Source organism: Vulpes vulpes, chromosome 10 (assembly GCF_048418805.1).
Source record: "Vulpes vulpes isolate BD-2025 chromosome 10, VulVul3, whole genome shotgun sequence".
Classification (NCBI taxonomy): domain Eukaryota; kingdom Metazoa; phylum Chordata; class Mammalia; order Carnivora; family Canidae; genus Vulpes; species Vulpes vulpes.
The window spans coordinates 161,941-184,173 of record NC_132789.1 but is presented as its reverse complement, the minus strand read 5'-3'; the positions used below and the strand labels follow the sequence as shown (position 1 = coordinate 184,173).

Genomic DNA, 22,233 nt, shown 5'->3' with positions numbered 1-22,233 from the left:
GAGCCAAAGGCAGACACTCAACCATTGAGCTACCCAGTGTCCCAGGGTTGTGAGTTCAAGCCCCATGATAGGTGTAGAAATTACCTAAAAGTAATAAAAGGTCTTATCCCTCTCCCCCAAACTCCACTGAAAAACCAAGAGAAAAATGGACAAAGGATATGGATAGGTATTTCACAGAGGATAAATAAGAACTAGTCAATAGAGTTGCGTATTCTCACAAAAAAAGTAAATTTTTTTTTTTTTTAAGATTTTATTTGACAGGGAGAGCACAAGTTGAGGCAGTGGCAGATAGAGGAGGGAGCAGATTGCCTGCTGAGCAGGGAGCCTGACGGGGGCTGGACCTCAGGACCCCAGGATCATGACCCAAGCTGAAAGCCGCAGACACCTGACTGAGCCACCCAGGCACCCCACAAAAATTAAATAAAAAAAAAAAAGATAATTTAATTCACTGTATGACAAAAACGAAAATCTGGTAATAGCCATTTGTCATTTAGTTAATAAATATACATTGGGCCCTCATTCTGTGCCAGCAATATGGTAGTTCTAGGCAGAATGATAAGCAAAACAGTCTCTAGACTCACTCTAGTCTAATGAGATAGACAGTTATGAACAAAAAAATACAATACACAGATTTATAAACATAACTACAACTTAGTCAAATGCTAGAGTGAACGAGTACAGAATGCAGTGAATTTACAAAGTGACATTACTCAGAGATCACAGGAGAGTCAGAGAACACTGATCAGAGAGAGAAGTGTTCTCTGAGTTTCCTGGGTTGAAATATGAAGGATGAGATGAAATGAACTAATGAAGTTATCATGTGAAAAATGGTTCAAAGGTCCTGGATACATGGCATTTGGGGAAACAAAGCAGAGTGGTGGAAAATAATATAAGCTTGAGAATACAGAGGTGAGATCAGGACTTTTGCTTTACTTCAGAGTAACCAAAAGACATCAAAGTCATTAAGCTGAGGAATACTTTGGGATTTTTATAAATGTTGGGCTACTTTCTGTGTGAAAAAAAGATTTGGGAGAGCAGATGTAGTGAAGTCACAGCAAGCTTCAGTGAGAAATAATGGTTTGTTGGAGATTAACACAGGAGATCAAACCACACAGTCTCTATATATCCCCCCAAAGGCATCCATTTCTTCGCTTCTAAATGTGTTTTTCCTGTGTTCATCATTTTAGTGAAATAAAATGAGTAGCCCAAAGATCTGGGCATGTCGTATAAATGGATGTTGAAATCACCACAGTGGATAACCGTGGTAGTAGAGGTTTTAAGGAAGGAACTTCCGGCAACATTTCACCACAGCAAGAAACCTCAATCCTCGTTCTGTTCCACCTGCTATTTCCAGTTCACATCCAGGTACCCTGGATTCTGTTTCCTGAGGGTTGTGTGTGTGTGGGAGAGATGACACTGGGCCCTTGGAGCACATGATCTCTAAGTCCCTGCTGGTCTCAGGGGTCGTGCATTCAGGCTCCAGGTTGGGCATAAAGTTTACTTTGAAAAAGCACCTTGCATCAGCTTCCCCTGATGCCACACATGAGTCGTTGCCTTCAATGGCCTTCCTGGCTCCAGTCCTCCTTCCCTTCAATTTGCTGGGACACCAGGCACTACATGCAAGTGCGACTGTTGCAACATCACATGCTTCAGTGTTTCCTCACTGAAGCTGCAAGCTCTGCCCAAGGCTTGCTCACTTTTCCAGGCTCGCTTCTACTCAGACCGCTTCTCCTTGGCCCTCATTTCACCTGGCCATTGAACTGAAAAAGTCCTGTTTTTATTGTAGCACAGCTGGTACACAATGTTATATGTTTCAAGAACACAACTTCAGGGACGCCTGGGTAGCTGAGTGGTTGAGTAGCTGCCTTTGGCTCAGGGCATGATCCTAGGGTCCGGGGATCGAGTCCTGCATCAGGGTTCCCGTGAGGAGCCTGCTTCTTTCTCTGCCTCTCTGTGTGTCTGTCACGAATAAATAAATAAATAAAATCTCAAAGAAAGTGCTCAAGTTGTTGAGGTGCGGCGCTAGCTGTTCCCCCAGCCACTGCTCGGTACCCCTGTGCACCCTACTTCGTCATTCCCGACACTCAGTCCTCCCGCGGCTACAAGTCCCCTCCCACTCCCCTATCCTACCCCTCACTCATCATGCTCACCCCCCCACCCCCTCCCACAGCCCCTTTCTTCCTCTCACCCTTCACCCCTTCTAGAACGGACTGGACTGCCCTTTTATCTCCCTGGATCCCCCGTCCCGTGGGCTCACGCTCTCATCTTCACGCCCGCCTCCCCTCCACTGAGGCCCTGAACTCTTCAGGGGCACGGCGCTGGTGGCTTGCACACCAAAACCTCCGGACGCGGCCACGACAGGGCCATTTCAGCGGCTCTTTCCCGAGGGTGGCTCAGAACTCCAGGAGGACCAGGAGCCGCGGCCATCCTTAGTGCTCCTGCTCCCACCTGCGGAAACTCTTTACTACAGCTGTCCCGGCCGGCGGTCTTTCCGGAAGTGCGGGGGCCGCAGCCACTTCCGGCTAGGCTCTAAGTCTCAGGCTGTGGGCCTGGGACATTCTGGGAGTCGTAATTTAGGCCAACGGTACTTATCTCGAGGCGCCATTGCCTCCCCTGCGGAGCGCTCGAAAGTCACCGTGGAGCTCTCCTGCCCGCCTCTCTCAGGCCGCGGTGGTTCCTGGGAAATGTAGTCGTCTGACGTCCGTGGGCTCTGTCGCTGTATGCGCAGGCGCAGGGGGAGGCACAGAGTGCGAGGGGCGCTCTCCCATCGGCCCCGTAGGCCGCGGTGGGTCCTGGGAAGTGTAGTCGTCGGAGGCCCAAGGCCTGGTGGGGATCAGGTCCCCGAGGCTCTGGCAGGAGGAGTTTGCTGGAGGCTCGCGGCGGAGTCCGCGGACGCAGAGCCGGAAGTCGGGCTTGCGTGGGCTCCGAGGTATGTAGAGCGGCCCTCTCTGGCGCGCTGGGACGTTCTCCGGGCGTCCAGGGCCGAAGGCAGGTCTGCGGCTCGAGACCGCCTCGCCCACCGGAGGCGCCGAGGAGGCGCGCGGTCCTGTGACCCAATTAAAGGGGAAGGCGGCGCCAAGGCGGCGGGAGGGCGGAGGGCGCCGTAGCCGCGCGCTCAGTGCTTCGTTCTCCGCCGCAGCAGAGCCGTCTCTTTTCCGGTCCTGCCGTCTGTCTTTCCGGGTCCTGCCGTTTCCCCGTCCCGCCGTGAGCTATGTCTCAGGTAAGTTGCAGTCTCCTTCTTGCTGAGCGTGGCTGCGTCCTCTGGGCCGTGGGGCCGAAGCTCTGCTTCTCCAGAACCGTCCCGCCCCGGGTCCTGCGCTCGGGCTCTCGCATCTACCTGGACCGGAGGGGACGGGCGGGGGCGATGATTCTTCCCTCCCTCGCGCGGCGTTGGGGAGAGGATGCCCCGCTGCCCGTCTGCACCACGAGTGTATTAAGCATCCGTTCGCAGCACAGGTGTCAGTGGTCTCAGTCTGCTCCTGGGCCAGCACGTCAGCATCTCTGGAGAACTTACTGTAGGTGTGTGTGCGGGCGAGCTGCCGCCCAGGCCCTCTGGGTGTTGCAGCAGGCGCCCCGCCCTGAGTCCTGGCGAGGCAGCAGGCACCAAACAAAATCGGGGGCAATTATGCTTCACAGACGTGGGGGTGGAGAACACCTCCCATCCTGCCCCAGGCCCTCTGTTTTTAGTTCCACTTCTCTGCTCTACTTTGTGGCCTGTTTGTTTCCGAGTCCAGACGCTCCTCACGTTCTGCTGGGAGTGCAGTTTCCATCTGTGGTGCATATTCCACTGTTTAGGAAGTAGCTTTATCAGTCAGTAATCTTTTAACATTTAAAACCATTTTTTTTTTTTTTGAAAGACGGAGGAGGGGCAGGGGGAGAATTTTGAAAGATTATTTACTTGAGAGAGCAGGGGGAGAATTTTTTTTTTTTTTTTTAAGATTACTTGAGAGAGTAGGAGTTGAGGGGCAGAGGTTGAGAGAATCGGAAAGCAGTCCGATGTTCCATCCCAGGGCTCCAAGATCTTGACCTAAGCTGAAACTAAGACTCCACTGACTGAGCCACCCAGGCACCCCTAAATTTTTTTTAGCTGTAAAATAGAGCTGCGGTATATCTGGGGCTCTTACTGGTTTGGCACCTTTCAACATTTTTGTTTAAGCTTCATGGTTATGTGGATTATTCAAGTGGGGCAAAACCAGGCTGCAGAGGTTACTGTTACCCCTAACTCTGAGGGGGAAAGTGCTAGGCTTGGTCTTGGGAAGTATTATATCTCTTCCTTGGGTAGTCCGTACACTTTACTGCTAATTCTCCTTGTTCTGTAACTTTGCTTCAAGTACCCCTCAGTTTCCTAGCTGTTTCTTCTGGAAGGGGGACAGCTGTGATGCACTTGAGTGCATGTCCCTTCTCAAGGGTGCTGCTGCTGTCTGCTATACCCAGTTGCTACTGATGTAGTTTTTGAATGTAGATGGGGTCCGGAGCCAATGGCCAAAAAAAGAATTCTTGATACTCTTTGCTGCAGAAAGATGATTTTATTCAAGCCCAGGGACAGGACCCATGGGCAGAAAGCTGCTCTGCGGGGACTGTGAGGGTTGACTGCTCATATACTTGGGAGTTGGGGGCAAGGAAGAAGGGAGGTTTTCTTTTTCTTTTTTCTTCTTTTTTAAAGATTTTATTCATTTATTCACGAGAGACACACACATACAGAGAAGCAGAGACACCCTGAGCCAAAGGCAGATGCCCAACCACTGAGCCACCCAGGTGCCCCAAGAAGGAAGGTTTTCTTTTCTTTTCTTTTTTTCAAGATTTTATTTATTTATTCATGAGAGAGAGAGAGGGGCAGAGACACAGGCAGAGGGAGAAACAGACTCCATGCAGGGAGCCCGACTAAGACATTTGTGAACTGAGGGAGACTCTTGCCTTGGAGGATTGTGATCTCTATAAGTTAGCCATTTGTTTTTCCTTCCCTTAGCTTTAGGGCATCCAGGAGTGCCTGAGGAATGTCACACAGGTCCCGAGTCAGTCGTGGTGGGGTGGAGGTTGGGGGAGGGAGGCTGTGGTGAATCAGCTTGTGCTTTGCCCTCAGTTTGTCTTCTGCTCCTGCTTCCTCATTAGTTACCAGGAAGAAATCTTGCCAAATCATATTAAAATTGGCTGCCCTTAAGGAAAATATACATTGCCTATTAAATACAAACAGATTGTCTTCACTATTCATGAAGTGTTGTAAGATTCTAAGAACTTTTACAACAAAAAGCCAGAAATCCATGTTGTTTGCATGTATAATCCTTTTTTTTTCCCCCACAAAACTGTGTATTATCTCAGGACAAATTGCATTTATTTTTTCTCCTTTTTCCACTTAATAAAACAGGTAGGCTCTTACACTCAGAATTCTGAAAACTCCCATTGCTACTTATATATATTGTCTGCTCTCCACAATGGGACTCATTTCACTCCTTGATCAGGGCAATGATCAAGTGGGTGTTGGTTGTGCAGATATCTTTATGTCATTTCAGGAGTCAGTGACATTCAGAGATGTGGCCATTGACTTCTCCCAGGAGGAGTGGGAGTGGCTTCAGCCTGCTCAGAGGGATCTGTACAGACATGTAATGTTGGAGAACTATAGCCACCTTGTTTCACTGGGTAAGTGGATTTCTCCTCCTCTCAGTCAGAATTTGAAATTTGGGCTGTTGTGAATCTTGGTTTTCTGATTGGAGATTCCCAAGGAGTATGTTATTTTTCTTTTTGTTAGTTTTTTCCTTTTAAAGATTTATTTATTTATTTATTTATTTATTTATTTATTCATTCATTCATTCATTCATTCATTCATTCATTCATGAGAGAGACAGAGAGAGAGAGAGAGGGGCAGAGACATAGGCAGAGGGAGAAGCAGGCTCCCTGCAAAGAGCCCGATGTGCAACTTGATTCTGGAACCCAGGATCATGCCCTAAGTGTGAAGGCAGATGCTCAACCGCTTGGGCCACTCAGACATCCCTGTATTTTCCTTTTATTTTTTCTGATCTTTATTTTTAAGTAATATCTACACCCAGTTTTGAGCTGGAGCTTACAACCTGAGATCAAGAGTCACACACTCCTGGGCAGCTCCGGTGGCTCAGCAGTTTAGCGCTGCCTTCGGCCCAGGGCAGGATCCTGGAGACCCAGGATCGAGTCCTGCATCAGGCTCCTGGGATCAAGTCTTGCATCAGGCTCTCTGCAGGGAGCCTGCTTCTCCCTCTGCCTGTGTCTCTGCCTCTCTCTCTATGTCTCTCATGAATAAACAAATAAAATCTTAAAAAAAAAAAAAAAAGTCACACCACTGAGCCAGCCAGGCACCCGTTTTTTTTAATTTTTATTTATTTATTTATTTATTTATTTATTTATTTATTTATTTATTTTTTAATTTTTTTTATTTGTGATAGTCACAGAGAGAGAGAGAGGCAGAGACACAGGCAGAGGGAGAAGCAGGCTCCATGCACCGGGAGCCCGACGTGGGATTCGATCCCGGGTCTCCAGGATCGCGCCCTGGGCCAAAGGCAGGCGCTAAACTGCTGCGCCACCCATGGATCCCCCGTTTTTTTATTTTTTAAGATGGATTATAACCACCTAATCCTTAGACATCTCTCACATTTACAGGTGGCCTTTCTTTTATGTTATTTATTTATTTTTATTTTTAATTTTTTAAAAGATTTTATTTTTATTTATTCATGAGAGACACACAGAGAGAGGCAGAGACACAGGCAGAGGGAGAAGCAGGCTCCCTGCAGAGAGCCTGATGCAAGACTTGATCCCAGGACTCTGGGATCATGCCCTGATCCAAAGGCAGACACTCAACCACTAAGCCACCCAGGCATCCCATGGCCTTTGTTTTAATGGCTCTCTTCTAGGGACTGAAGGACTGATTTGGAATTTATTTCATTTTCTGCAAGCAGGTCTTAACATTTCTAAGCCTTATGTGGTTTCCTTATTGGAGCAAGGAAAAGGGCCCTGGCTGGAGAAAGGAGATTTGAGAAGAGATCTGTTTTCAGGTGAGTAAGTTGGTAACAACCCAACTAATCAATAAGAAAGCAATACTTTTTATATTTTGGTTATAATTTTCCCTTACAGATACCAGAGCATTGGGGACTATGAAGTCTTGCTCACAGCCTCAGAAGAAACTATTTCACATCTGCTTTCCAGCCATCTTCAATTCTCATCTTACCTTTGTACACTTTCTCACTAACAGATGTGTTCTTTCTTTCCATTGTTAGCTCTGTCTGGGCTCTGAGTTTCATTACATTTCTTTTTCTTTTTTCTTTTTTTTTTAATATTTTAGCTCAAAGGTTGAGCATTTTTTTTAAAGATTTTATTTATTTATTCATAGAGACGGAAAGAGAGAGAGGGAGAGACACAGACAGAGGGAGAAGCAGGCATCATACAGAGAGCCTGATGTGGGACTCGATCCAGGGTTTCCAGGATCACGCCCTAGGCTGCAGGCGGCGTTAAACCGCTGCGCCACCGGGGCTGCCCCCTGAGTTTCATTTCTTTTTGATTTCTTCTCCCTTTCTTTCTTGAAATTGACCTGTGTTTCTGTTGCCTAAATTGAAAGGTAAAACTATGGTCCTATTTAACTGTCTTAGATGAATTTGTTGCTACTTTTGGTTTAATTGATTTATTCATTCCCTCACACATTCTCTTGGTATTTATTTAAAAGACTTTCTCTTGGATGCTACAGAGAGTAGAAAGTATAAAAAAGTGTAATAACTATCAAAGAAGTTACAGCTTAATGAGGTAAAATTGATCTGTAAATAACTTCATTGCATGTCTCCAAATTTGCAGTTCAGCAGTAAGGGATAAGGAATTTCCAGTTGGTGTTTGGGGCCTAGACAATTTGCATAGGGATAGTAGTAATAGAAACATAAAAGACAGGAATCAGTTTTGGAGAAAAAGTGATGAATTAGTTTGAGATGTGCTTGGTGTGAGTAGAGGATGGTATTTCCAAGTGAAGATTTGCACAAGCTGTTGAAATATATGATAGAAAAATGGTCAGGTTAGAAATGTGGATGTGAGAATTTTAATATTAAGTGAAAATTGAAGCCATGGGATTGAGATGTCACCTCAGGTTGACAATTGAATTGCTGGTGAAGCTCTTTAAAAATAAATGGCCATGTGACACCCTGGAAGATTCTGTCATAGATCTAAATAGCTTAAATTCTGTATTTATGAAAAAAAAAGAAAAAAAAAATTCTGTATTTATGAAAAGTTCTAAAAGTTCTTTAGTTGATTCTAAAACCTCTGATGGAGGTGTACTGACCTTTTCCTGGCATAACAGGAGGAATGCTCTCACGGACAGGGAAGCAGTAGTTTGGGAGTCTGATAGGGGAACCAGAGCAGCTGTGAAAACAGCTCCAGCTCTCAGGTGCTGACGGCAGTGAGGCTCACTTGCTGCAGAGATCCAGGAGGGTGTAGTAAGCAGTGATGTGGGCTGAAGTTACGAGTTCAAGCAAGTGCAGGGAGATTTCTTCATTTAAGGAGGAGTTGAAGAATAATGTCCTGTGTAAAAGTAATAAAACTGATAGAACTGTGTACAAGGGAAGTGAGGAAAGGTCAAACAGAAAAATTGCCTCTAATTCCACTATTTTATTCATTCCTTCATTCATTCACTTACTTACTTTTGTTCTAAATAATCCTGTGTCCAGTGTGGGGCTCAAACTCCTGGCCTTGAGATTAAGAGTTCCCTCCTCTACCGATGGAACCAGCCAAGTGCCCCTCCACTTACTTTAATACAGTTCTGCTAATTTTTTTGTGTTCATTCTAGTACCCCCTTTTCATTAAAAACAGGAAGTAGGATAGGATTTATTGGTGGGCATGAATAAGGAGAGGGCAGTGGGAAGGTTCTCATGAGCATAGGGCCAGCCATTTATCCAGGAGGCCATGGTTAGGGTGTGTTTGACCCCCACAGGTATTTGAGATGAACTGCTTTTCAGCCATCATGGCTTCAAATTCTTGTGTATTAAAGTGAGATGTGGACCCACTTCTTAGAGATGTGGATCTTCTGGCAGCCCCAGGGAACTGGGAATGGCCCTGCATAAGGGTTCTCCATTTTGTATGGATGATAAGGATTTGGCCTATGTGGACCCTGGCTATTGTGCCCTGGGGTTTTCCAAGGGTGCCCACATACCTGTTTGGAACCCATATTGGGGGTAGCATGAGTTCACACATGAATGTCAAAGGGAAAGGGCTGTGTCCAAAGTCCTGTAAGGCAACCCATTTAAGCAACAGGCTGTATACACTACTGAGGGGGCTGTTTGCCACCATTGCACACCAGGCTCCCTGTGGAGGGAGCACATGGTGGTTTCCTTGGCTACAGTCCAGTACCTTTCTAAAAAGGCAAAATGAATGTACAGCTTAACAAATTATTGAAAGATATGCATGTAACCACTGCTCACGTCATAAGAGCACTGTGTGCTCACCCCTTCCCTACCTCGAGGCAGTCTTCTCTTTATGGGAGCAACTTACTGGTTTGGTTACTTGACAAACCTTGTCAACTGTTTGTATCTCTAATCACTATAGTTAAATGAGTATGTTTGTGAACTTCATCTAGAGGGTTCATAATGTATGTATTGTGATTTGCTTTTCAAAAGTACTTTTAAGATTTATGCTTTTTTGCATATTACTGTGGTAGTTTGTTTCATTGTACACATCAGTACCCCACCAATTTATCCATTCTGTTATTGAGGGCTTCTTGTGTTGTTTGCATTTTAGGGCTGTTGCAAGCAATGTTACTATTGACCTTGTGCCCAGGTGCAGACTGGCACAGGTTTGTTGTGGTGTCTTTCTAGACCTAGAATTGCTGGGGCAGAGGATGGTGTACCTCTTCCGTATCATGAGATAATGCAAAAATGTTTTCCAGAGTGCTTTTACTGACATTCTCACGAACACCATAAGTGGGTTCCCCTGGTTCTGCATACTTACTAATGAATGTCCCAGACAGACACCATATACAGACCTAGCAGAGGAGTGTGCAATGGGAGGTTGCTATGGTTGAAAATTGCATTTTTCTGATTACTGATGAGGTTGAGCACCTTTCCGTATGTTTACTGGACACCTAGGTACCCTCATCTGTGATATGTGTCTTGAAGGTCTTTGCTCATTTATGTATTGGATTCTCGGTCTTTTGTATTGATTTGTAGAAGTTAGATATTTCAGATACAAGTGCTTCGCTAATTATTTTCACTGCAAATGTTTTTCTGTCACATATGGTATATTTTCCCCCTTAATAACTTCTTTTGATGAACGGAAATTTTTAGTTTTAGTGCGGTCAGATGTTGTTCCCTGTAGAATTAACATGTTTAAGAAACCATTCCCTGTCATGAGGTCATAATGAAGGCATTTTCTTATATTTTCTCTTAAACCTAGTCATTTTGCCAATCACATTTAGATCTGTTGTCCACTTTGAATTGATTTTTGTGTGTTGTGTGAGTTACTGGTCAATTTTGATTTCTTCTGGGAGGAGATCCAGTTATCATGGCATCATATACTGACATGTTGTAGGTTTGTCATAACTTAAATGTTAATATTTGTGTATATTTATGGGTTCTCTGTTTTTTATTGATTGTTTCCTTTTCTATTCTCGCATATGTCTATACAGCCTTAGTTATGGACTAAATAATGGATAACATTTTCCTTTATTTGCCTCACTCCACTCCTTTTTTTGCAGAATAATTGAAAAGTAAATTACATCTCAATATTTCACTTCACTATCATGTATAAATTATAGGGACATTTTCTACATGATCAAAATAACCATTTTTCATATCAAAACAGTTTTGCGGGCAGCCCCGGTAGCGCAGCGGTTTAGCACCGCCTGCAGCCCAGGGTGTGATCCTGGAGACCCGGGATCGGGTCCCGCGTCTGGCTTCCTGCATGGAGCCTGCTTCTTCCTCTGCCTGCGTCTCTGCCTCTCTCTCGCTCTCTCTGAATAAACAAATAAATAAATCTTTAAAAAAACAAAAAAAACAAAAAAAAGTTTTGCTTGTATTTTTTTTTAAAAGCACTATCCATACATAAATGCTTCGTAAGTGTGTATTATAGCTGGGTTGTCTGCAGCTGTCCTGTAGGATGGTGAAACATTTCTGTTTCTCCAGATGTCCTATAACTTGAATTTTAACCTATTTATTTTTATATTCTAAGACTAGGTCTTGTTTAGGTCCTGCAGGGATGGTAATTATATTTAGGCAGGTTGTCAATATGGGTACGTTAAGGCCATCAGTTCTAACCTTTCTTCTACATATGTGGTCCTAGGACAGTTGTATTTTTACGGCTTTCGTAGGTCTGTCGTATATATGCACCTCCTCTGGCCTTTCCCAACCTAGGCTGTGGGGTCCCATTTCAGTTTTCAGTTTCTAGCACAGTATACAGGGTCAGATACATGCGTGCACAACCCAAGGGTGCACCCAGGATGTCACGCACTTTACACAACCCAGGAATGTGCCCAGCATGTCATGCACTTGCACAACTCTGGGATGCGCCCAGGATGTCATGCACTTGCCCAACCCTGGGACGCACCCAGGATGTCATGCACGTGTACAACCCAGGGATACATTGAGGATGTCATGCATGTGCACATCTCAGGGGTGAGTCCAGGATTTCATGTATGTGCACAACTCAGGGATGTGCCCTGAATTTTATACAACTTTACAGAAGCACTTTCTTGAGCTCCCTCTCCTACCCTGCTTCACTTGTAGGGCTCCTCTTTCAGTCTTCTGGGTAGAAAGGCAGACCTCTAGTTTCCCCTCTACTCTCTATTTCCTACAACCATGTCTGCCTCTGCACCAAGCAACAAGGAGACAGAAAAAGAAGAAAATGGGTATTATTCCTGTGCTCTTGTGACCATAGATTTTTCTGCGAACACTCTTATAGTTTTAATTGCCAAGGTATCGCTGCTGCAAGATACCTTGCGATTGGGTAGAAATGGGGTAAGATTTCTCTGACTAGTAGAGACCCTCTTTCCCATTCCTCAGACCAGAAATGGAGGCTACTCTGGGAGCAGCCTGATGCACAGTTCCTGCTTTCATGTTGCCTTTGGGTTTAGGCCTGGAGACAAGGATAACAAACCAAGAAACTCACCACCAGTTCAGTGTTACTTTGAGTTCTGATTTCCTTCTCCAATTAACTTGCCACCCTTTACTTTTTAGAGTTTTCAGATAGCTGCTCTGTGCATTTTTTCCATGGCTTTTAGCTGCATTCAGGAGAGACAGGTGGCAGTGCTCTTACTCCATCTATAAGGGACTGAATTTTTCATCTTATATTTTGTAAGTGAAAAAAAAGTTACAGTGTGTAGAAAGATGATACTAATAAAATGAAAATACAAGGTTCAGGCTAGATTGAACAAAAGTATAAAGTATAAGAAGGAAAATGGGAATTAAGGAAAGTTAGGGAAAACACTGGTCATATGATGCAGGTGCTTTGCAAGTCATGTTAGCAAACATAGAGTTCATCTCTAACGGAGTCGTTGAAAGATTTTAGGCAGGCAAGCATTTTATTTAGCTGAGGTTTGGAAAACAGATTTATTGGAAGCAAGATTAGGAAACAGGGCTACCACTTAAGAGTTGTGTCTATAACCTGGTCTGGATTTAATCATCACATGAACTGTGGAACTGTGGAAGTGCTCAGGGAAGGGAGGCTTCCCTGTACAGGCTGCTAACCTAAGGATGTGGAGATTGGACTTGGAGATTGACTAGATACAAGACCTGAAGAAGATTGAGGAGTTGTGGTTGATAACACTCATCTTAGTGCTCGTTCGTTCATTCGTTCTTTTTCTTTTTTCTCTTTTCTTTTCTTTTCTTTTCTTTCCTTTTCTTTCTTTCTTTCTGTCATAAATAAATTAAATAAATAAACAAACAAATAAATAAGAACAACCTTGAAGGGAAGGGGAAGATTTTTTTTCAATCTGTGACTGAGTTTTGGATCTTTGTGGGATATTTAACCATATCAATTCACTAGGCAATCAAGTATCATACTCTGGAGCTTAATAAAGAGATCACCATGCTTCTCAAATTTTAGTCATTTGGAGTGCTGCTTTTTTTTTTTTTTTTTAAGATTTATTTTAGAGAGAAAAACCACCTATATTTATGTGTATAAATGGGGAAAGGGGCAGAGGCAGAAAAATTCTCAAGCATACTCCCCACTGAGGAGGGATCGATCCCGGAACCCCAAGATCATGACTGAACAGAAATCAAGAGCTGGCTGCTTAGCTGACTGAGCCATTCAGGTGTCCCAAAATATTTTATTTTTTCTAAGTAATCTCTACACCCAACATGGGGCTTGAATTTACAACCCTGAGATCAAGAGTTGAATGCTCCACTGACGGAGCCAGTCAGGCAACCTATATTGTTGAATTTATTCTTTTTGTTGTTGTTGTTGTTGTTGTTGTTGAATTTATTCTTAAGCAACTTTCCCTAGTTTCTTACAGGCTATATTGTTTTTCTATTGGAATGCTAGTAGTAAAAAGAAAAAAAAATGCTAGTAGTGAATTTGTATATTTGTATCTCTCAGCCTTTATTAAAGCAATAAAACTACCCTAAATCTTTCTAGATTGATTCTTCCCTGCAAATACAATAGTGATTTTTTTTAAATTAATAAGCTTTTTATTTTTATTTTTTTAGAAGATTTATTTATTCACAAGAGACAGAGGCAGAGACATAGAGGGAGAAGCAGGCTCCCCATCAGAGTCCTCTGATGTGGGACTTGATTCCTGGATCTGGATCACACCCAGAGCCAAAGGCAGACACTCACTGCTGAGCCACCCAGGCGTCTCAATAAACTTTTTAAAAGTAGTTTTAGTTTCACGGCAAAATTGCATGGAAAGTACAGAGGTCTACAACCACTCCCATTGTGGACATCCCATACCACAATCCCCATACATAATGTATATTTGTTAAAATTGATAAACCTACATTGACACATCATGACCCAAAGTCCATAGTTTACATTAGGTTTTGCTCTTGATGTTGTATATACATTCTTGGGTTTGGGCAAATGTATAAGAATGATATGTATCCACCATTGTTATCATGTGGAATAGTTTACTAAAAATCCTTTGTGCTCTGCCTGTTCATCACTCTTTCCCCACCAATCCCTGGCCACTATTGATCTTTTTATTGTCTTCCTGATTTTGCCTTTTCCAGAATGCCATGTAGTTGAAATCATACAGTAGTAAGCATTTTCAGATTGGCTTCTTTAACTTTATACCTTTCCGTGGGTAAACAGCTTGTTTCTTTTAAGTGCTGAATAATATTCTTTTGTCTAGATGAACTGCAGTTTACTTTTGCATTCTCCTACTGAAGAGTATCTTGGTTGCTTCCAAGTTTTGACAATTATAAAGAAAGCTGCTATAAACATCCTTTTGCAGGCTTTTGTGTGAGTATGTTTTGAATTGATTGGTAAATACCAAGAATGCAATTGTTGGATCATGTGGTAAGAGTATGTTAAGAAACTGCCAAACTGGGCACCTGGGCAGCTCATTCAGGTAAGCATCTGTCTTCAGCCCAGGTCATGATTCCAGGGTTCTGGGATTGAATCTCAAATCAGGCTAACCTGCTCCATGGGGAGTCTGCTTCTCCCTCTGCCCCTCCCCCTATTCATTCTCTTTCTCTCTTTCAAATAAGTAAATATATAAAATCTTTTATATATATAAAATCTTTAAAAGAAACTGCCAAACTATTTTCCAAAGTGGTTCTACCATTTTACATTTCCACAAGCAATGAATGGTAGTTCCTATTGCTCTGCATCCTTCTCAGCATTTGATGTTGTTAGTGGTTTGGATTTTGGCCATTCTAATAAGTGTGTAGTGGTATCTTGTTTTACTTAGAATTCTTTCATGAAATGTGATGTTGAATATCTTTCCGTATTCTTACTGGCCATCTGTATTATCTTTGGTGATGTGTCTGTTTGGGTCTTTTGCTCATTTTTAAATTGTATTGTTCATTTTCTTATTGTTAAGTTTTAAGAATTCTTTGTATATTTTGGTTATCAGGTCTTATCAGATATGTCTTTTGCACATATTTTCTCCCAGGTTGTGGTCTGTCTTCTCATTCTTTTGATACTGGCTTTTGTAGAGCAGAGGCTATTTATGAAGTCTAGCTTACTTTCATGGATCATGGTTTTGGTTGTTGTATTTAAAAAGTCATTGCCATATCTAAGGTCATCTAGGTTCCTATGTTATCTTCTAGGACGTTTATAGTTTTGTGTTTTACATTTAGGTCTATGATCCAAAGAGAGAGAGAGAGGCAGAGACACAGGCAAAGGGAGAAGCAGGCTCCATGTAGGGAGCCTAATGCGGGACTCAATCCCAGGACTCTGGGATCACACCCTGAGCCGAAGGCAGATGCTCAACTGCTGAGCCACCCAGGTATCCCAGGTCTATGATCCATTTTGAGTTAATTTTAGTCAAAAGTGTAAGTTGTGTGCCTAAATTCATTTTTATGCGTGTGGATGCACAGTTGTTTGAGGACCATTTGTTGAAAAGATGTTTTTGGTCCCTTGTGGTGTCTTTGTTCCTTTTTCAAAGATCAATTGACTATAATTATGCAGGTCTGTTTCTGAGCTCTATACTCTGTTCCATTGATCTACTTGTCTAGCCTTTCACTGTCTTCATTATAATCACTGTCTTCATTATAATAAGTTTATAATATGTCTTGAAGTCATTGTCAATCCTCTAGCTTTGTTCTTTTCCTTCAGGATCCTGTTAGGTATTCTAGATCTTTTGCTTCTTGATACAAACTTTAGAATCAGTTTGTTGGGATCTGTAAAATTACTTTCTCGGATTTCATTGTATCTATAGATCAAGTAGGGAGGAATTGACATCTTGACAATATTGAATCATCCAATGAACATGGAATTTCTGTCTATTTAGTTCTTCATATCTATCATCCGAGTTTTGTAGTTTTCCTTGTATAAATCCTGGTACCTGTTTTTTTAGATTTATACCTAAGTATTTCATTTTTTGTATGCTAATATAAACAATAATGTCTCTTTTTCATTCCTGGTATCTGGGAAAGAATGACTTTTGTACATTAACTTTATATCCTGCAATTTTGTTATAATTACTTATTCAAGTTTTTTGGTAAATTTTTTCAGATTCTCTGCATAGATTAATAGTGTCATCTGTCAACAACAAGTTTTATTTCTTCTTGGCAATCTGTATTTGCTTTTCTTGTCTTAGCATTAGCTAAAAATTCCATTATAGCATTGAAAAGCAGGTCTGACCTCAGGTTGTGAGATTGAGCTCTACACGGAGTGTTGAGTCTGCTTGAGATTCTCTCTTCCCCTCCCTCTGCCTCTCCCTCCACTCACATGTGCTCTCTCTCAAACAAATCTTAAAAAGAAAGAAAAATGAATCCTTGTATTCCTCTAGGCTTTTAATAAGTATAAGTGCTAAATTATATATCAGATCCATCTGTTGTTTACCGAAGAGTATGGGCATACAGGTGATAAAAGGAGGGGAGGTGACTTTGAGGGAAGGAAGAGGGGTGAGGAATATATAATTAGCATTCTGTTCATATTTTGAACCTGATTTTCTTGGTTGTGCTTTTTACTCTTATTGGTCTGTGAAGTCATATGGCAGGTTGTATACTGAATCTGTGCAGTTAACTCCAGTGGCTTTTTCTTTTTTTTTTTTTTTTTTTTTAATTTTTATTTATTTATGATAGTCACACACAGAGAGAGAGAGAGAGAGGCAGAGACACAGGCAGAGGGAGAAGCAGGCTCCATGCACCGGGAGCCCGACGTGGGATTCGATCCCGGGTCTCCAGGATCGCGCCCTGGGCCAAAGGCAGGCGCCAAACCGCTGCGCCACCCAGGGATCCCTAGTGGCTTTTTCTAATATCATTAAATGTCTAGGTTCACCTGATACATCCTGCTATAGTTCAGTTTCCAACTAATTTCCTCAGGTGAAGCCTCTTTACCAACTGCAGTGAACTTTTTTTTTTTTTTTCAAAACATCAAAAAATGAATATATTTAACCATACTCAGCTCGTAACAGAGCAAATGGGTAAGAAGAATAATTCATACTATAGCATATTGCTAATATGAACTGGCAACAGAAAAAGTTGGTATAAGAAGGCAGAAAAACTCTATTAAGAAATAGAACCGAGGGGCTCCATAATCATCTGGCATCTGCTCAATGTTGTACCTATGGTTAGAAATGTACATGATGGGAACTTCAGGGATCTTCCGGATCCTTCGTTTAAGGTCCCGGTCAACTGTGGCCACAATGTAACACTTGTGCTGAGTTACTCTCTGTACTAAGCAGTCATCTGCATAGGTTCCTTTGTGTGTGCGTGTGGCAATCGTTCAAATCTCGGATCCTGGGGATCCCTGGGTGGCGCAGCGGTTTAGCGCCTGCCTTTGGCCCAGGGCGCGATCCTGGAGACCCAGGATCGAATCCCACGTCGGGCTCCCAGTGCATGGAGCCTGCTTCTCCCTCTGCCTATGTCTCTGCCTCTCTCTCTCTCTCTCTCTGTGACTATCATAAATAAATAAAAGTTAACAAAAAAATTAAAAAAAAAAAATCTTGGATCCTTGGCAATCCTTAGAGCCACTCGATACTTTTGCCCCAGTTTCTCAATTTCAGCCATTACACAGTTATACAAGGGATACACTTGGCATACAGACAGTCCATCATTGACTGTACTAAGTCAAGTTTGGCTTTAATGGAAAAGTTGATAAAGTTGATATCAACCAGGATGTGGTAAGGTGGGCCCAGCTGTGTGTTATATTGGAAGAATAAGCAGGAAGGATGTTGGGAGACTTCTCTTTCCTTGAGTGCACTGGGATCTTTCTTTTCTTTCTTTTTAGGTTTTAATCTATCCTTCGCTTTAAGCCTCTGATCTTGGAGACTAAGCATTCGCTTCATGGTCGCATACTTTCTTGCTTTCTTTTGCTTCCCCATGTGCATGCCACACTCTTGTTTTTGCAGTGGACTTTTATATTTCTGGTCTTTCATACAATTTTTACTCTAAGTATAATAGGCTTATCTTGTTTCTTATATCAGTAATTGTTTTCTTCTGTGTTCTCGGCTCATGAACAGAATTATTCTGTTTATATCTCCACAGCTCTTACTGAATTGCTCAGTAGGCAGGGAATTGGTTTATAGAGGAGCCAGGAAAGTAATTTAAGATTTTCTCTTTATTGAGACCATTTTTCTTAACTATTATTTTACTGCCTCCCCAATCCTAATCTTTCATTTTACCGTGCCCACCATGTAGGTATAGATCTTGATTCTTTGTTCAGATATTACAGAAAGAGGTCTGGGATTCCCTGGATGGCTCAGTCAATGAAGCACTTGTCTTCGGCTCAGGTCATGATCTCAGGACCCTGGGATCAATCCCTGTGATGGGTTCCCTGCTCAGTGGGTAGTCTACTTCTCTCTCTGCCCCTTCCCTGTACTGTCTCACTCTCTCTCAAATATATAAATAAAATCTTAGAAAAAAAAAAAAGTCTATTTACTTTTCCTTAGAAGCTTATGGTCAGTGATAATAAATAAAAGTATTTAAAATGTTAAAGTGTGTTTTAGAGAAAAATGATTTTTTTAGTGTATTTGGAAATAATTTTAAACTTCCAGAAAACTTTCAAGAATAGTGCAAAGAATACCCATAAGCTCTTTACTCAGATTCCGCTATTACTAACATTTTGTCCCATTCCCATCATCATTTGGTATATTATTTTTTTCTCTGAAGCATCTGAGAATAAATTATATATAATGGCTTTTTACCCCCAAGTATTTCCTAAGAATTGGAATATGAGTGAATATATATTTTTTAAAAGTCTTCATAGCATTATATAGTTTTCCTCCCTGAAAATGATAAAGTACCTTCCTAAAATTTAGCCTGGAGAAAATCAGGGCCTATGTTTGACTATTAAAAGCATCTGATGGGACTCCTGGGTGGTTCAGTTGGCTAAGTGTCTTGGTTTTGGCTCAGGCCATGAGGTGGAGCCCTGAGTCAGGCTCTGTACTTAGTGGGGAGTTTGCTTCAGATTCTCTCCCTCTTCTTCTGCCCCTCTTGTTTGTGCACTCTCTCTAATAAATAAAATTTTTTTTTTTTTTTAAAAGCATGTGGTGGAAAGACACTGTTATACCAAAGTTGAGCTTTACTTGTTAGTTTGGAAAGTAGAGAGAGGATCATGGGCAGTCATTTTCAAAGACATATCTTTTACTTACTTATTTAGAATAAGTCATGGTAAGATGTTTCCTGAGGCATTAAGTGAACAGTTTGATGTTTTTGTGGGACCAGAGGAACACTCATAGTTTATTAGTAGCATTATAAATTTGTCTTTTTCAAGTCCTTTTGGGTGCAGAAAAGTTTAAGTAGAGCTGGGGAAGACGAGAACACATCCTTCCCAAGTATTTATCTTCCTGTCCTGCTTTTTCCCCCTCACCTTCAATTACTTCTGCTTTGTTTTTCCTTATTTACCTACATCTCTCCTCTGATGTCTTCTGAATTTCTGAGCATACTGCTCAGATTTCAGTCTGTATGAGAACTATGAAAGCCATGCAGTGTTGAGATTTTTTTTCCTGCTTTTTAAAAATCGGTCATTGAAAAAGTGAGGAGTGGCTTTACTTTACTCAATAGAGGAAAAACAAACATTTGCTTTGTTTTTTCATTTTCAGAGTCTCATGGTGAGATCAAAGAATTTTCTCCAAATAATGTCATATGTGAATATGATTCATCCCAGTATTTGGTAGTGGAAAGAATTCTTAACCAAGACCCTGACCATTCCAGTTTTAAAGGAGGCTGGAAATGCGAGGAAGATACTCAGATGCAAGGAAATCAGGGATGTATCAGGCAAGTGACAGACTCTCATTCAGGAGCCCTATCTCAGCACATGAGTATCAATACTGTGGAGAGACCCCATGGATGTCATGAGTGTGGAAAAACTTTCAGTCGGCGCTTTTCCCTTGTGTTACACCAAAGAACTCATACTGGAGAGAAACCATATGTGTGTAAGGAATGTGGCAAAACCTTTAGCCAGATTTCAAACCTTGTGAAACATCAGATGATACATACTGGAAAGAAACCCCATGAGTGTAAGGACTGTAATAAAACATTCAGTTACCTCTCATTCCTCATTGAACACCGGAGAACACATACTGGGGAGAAACCCTATGAATGTACTGAATGTGGAAAGGCTTTTAGCCGTGCCTCAAACCTCACACGACATCAGAGAATTCACATAGGAAAGAAACAGTATATATGTAGGAAATGTGGGAAGGCCTTTAGCAGTGGCTCAGAACTCATTCGCCACCAGATTACACATACTGGAGAGAAACCTTATGAATGCATTGAATGTGGGAAGGCATTTCGCCGTTCTTCACACCTTACTCGGCATCAGAGCATCCATACTACCAAAACTCCCTACGAATGTAATGAATGTAGGAAAGCCTTCCGTTGCCACTCGTTCCTTATTAAACATCAGAGGATTCATGCTGGAGAAAAGCTCTATGAGTGTGATGACTGTGGTAAAGTTTTCACATGGCATGCATCTCTTCTGCAACACATGAAAATTCACACTGGAGAAAAGCCCTATGCATGTACTGAGTGTGATAAAACATTCAGTCGAAGCTTCTCCCTTATTCTCCATCAGATAACTCACACTGGGGAGAAACCCTATGTATGTAAGGTGTGCAGTAAGTCCTTCAGCTGGAGCTCAAACCTTGCCAAACATCAGAGAACACACACTGTAGAGAACCCCTATGAATATGAAAATTCATTTAATTATCACTCATTCCTTACTGAACACAAAGGAATTCGCTCTATAGAGAAAACCTAAGAGTGTATGGTTTAAGAAAAAAACAAACAGTTCATGCCTTACTTTGGATTTGAGAGGACTCCTAGCAAGAAGCCTTAAGTGCATATGTTGAATGTGAAGAGAATGGGTTATACTTGATTCAACATCCTGGAGAAAAAAGTCACACAGGAATATGTGGGAAAGCCATAATAGCTGCACATTCTGTAACATCAGAAGATAAAATCAGTCAGTACCGAGAAGACTTCATTGGTAGGATTCCCTCACTCTACATTTATAAATTCCTACCAGGAAAGGATACATGGCCAATAAATGTGAGAAAGCTTTTAATTGGAAATTGGCCCTAATTCTGCATCTGTCAGCTCAAACAGGACAGAGTGTGTGGGCAAGAGTGCATTATTTCCTGGAGATCAGAAAATTTATAATGAAGCAAAGTCTTACAAAGCAGTGATTTGGCAATGTCTGTGTACCATGCAATATTTATTAAATTTGAAAATACTCTTCTAAGGAGAAAGAGCAACCCTATAAATGAATAGAAGGTGACTATCTGCTTTATTTCCGAACTGCAGAATTATACTGGGAAGCAAACTACCATTGTAAGGAGTGTGGCAAAATCTTAGGAGTCCTGAGACATCCTACTGGAGGGAATTTGGGGGAGTTTTTCTTTGGGGGAGATGATTTTTGTTTGTTTTAAAGCAAATTTAGAAAAGAAAGTTATTAATAAATACTTTGTTTTTTAGTTAATCAATCTGGTACTTGCACAGTTTTTTTCTACAGCATTTGTGGTTCTGAAAATGCAAATACCCCAATAGTGATGTCAGCAGTGAAGACTGGTGTGCATTTGTAGAAACATACAGGATTACAGAAACACTTTTAAGAACTTAGGGCTTTAGCTTTGAGATATAGTTTAGATTTAAGGTTTTGCTAACTCGTGTTTATTCTTGAATATGACTAGCCCTGTCTTAGCCTGAAGTAAATGTAAATAAGTTATGTTGTAGGAAGATACCAAGGTGGTTTTCCTCTTTTGTTCCATTTTCAGTGGGAACATTCCTTTTGTAAGCACGTTATTTGTCACAATAAACCAGATGTTGTTCTGACTCTTCATGTACACCTTGCCTATTTTTAATGTCCCAGTTAAAGGTGTATCTTATCTTGGAAGCATCTATCTGCTTTAAGACTTGGCAAGATAGGTAATACACAGTTTAGCGGTTGAATAAGTGCCTCATTTAAATACATTTTTTCGTGTATGGGCAAATCTTTCACCAAGTGAGAAGCTGGCCAATTTCTTTCCTACCTACTATGATATAACATAGCTGTTGTCTAATAATTTCCTCAGAGCCTCAATTGCTACTGGAATAGCTCCATTGTACAAATCCTTCCTTTCCTATGGTGTGGCAGGCACCATGTAAGAGGGTCTTTGTTGAACAAAAATGTATTTGTCAAAAAAAAATGCATTTG

At 41.8% G+C, this 22,233-nt stretch overlaps 1 protein-coding gene, 1 long non-coding RNA gene, 1 other non-coding gene and 1 pseudogene across 6 annotated transcripts; 1 reads left to right on the top strand and 3 right to left on the bottom strand.

Annotated features, from left to right (window-relative positions):
- Window positions 1-230: 230 nt before the first annotated feature.
- On the bottom strand, window positions 231-2,906 carry LOC140594117 (uncharacterized). Its single transcript, XR_011994606.1, has 2 exons — window positions 2,258-2,906; window positions 231-1,959 (listed from the first exon to the last, which is right to left on the bottom strand). It is a non-coding gene; the product is annotated as an uncharacterized lncRNA (long non-coding RNA).
- On the top strand, window positions 2,802-21,519 carry ZNF140 (zinc finger protein 140). 4 transcript variants are annotated; one of them, XM_072722512.1, is made up of 5 exons: window positions 2,802-2,929; window positions 3,140-3,220; window positions 5,508-5,634; window positions 6,921-7,016; window positions 19,640-21,519. In XM_072722512.1, exons 2-5 carry the CDS (start codon window positions 3,212-3,214, stop codon window positions 20,797-20,799), a joined length of 1,392 nt encoding a protein of 463 aa, XP_072578613.1. In that variant the 5' UTR covers window positions 2,802-2,929; window positions 3,140-3,211; the 3' UTR covers window positions 20,800-21,519. The 4 variants fall into 4 exon arrangements, with proteins under 4 accessions (XP_072578613.1, XP_025843998.1, XP_025843997.1 ...); XM_025988213.2 differs by lacking the exon at window positions 3,140-3,220 and having other exon boundaries at window positions 2,808-2,929; XM_025988212.2 differs by having other exon boundaries at window positions 2,895-3,220.
- LOC112911615 (small nucleolar RNA SNORA70) lies at window positions 9,207-9,337 on the bottom strand. The gene has a single exon (XR_003233397.2). It is a non-coding gene; the product is annotated as a small nucleolar RNA SNORA70 (small nucleolar RNA).
- LOC112911595 (rRNA-processing protein FCF1 homolog pseudogene) lies at window positions 17,053-17,920 on the bottom strand (annotated as a pseudogene).
- Window positions 21,520-22,233: the final 714 nt, after the last annotated feature.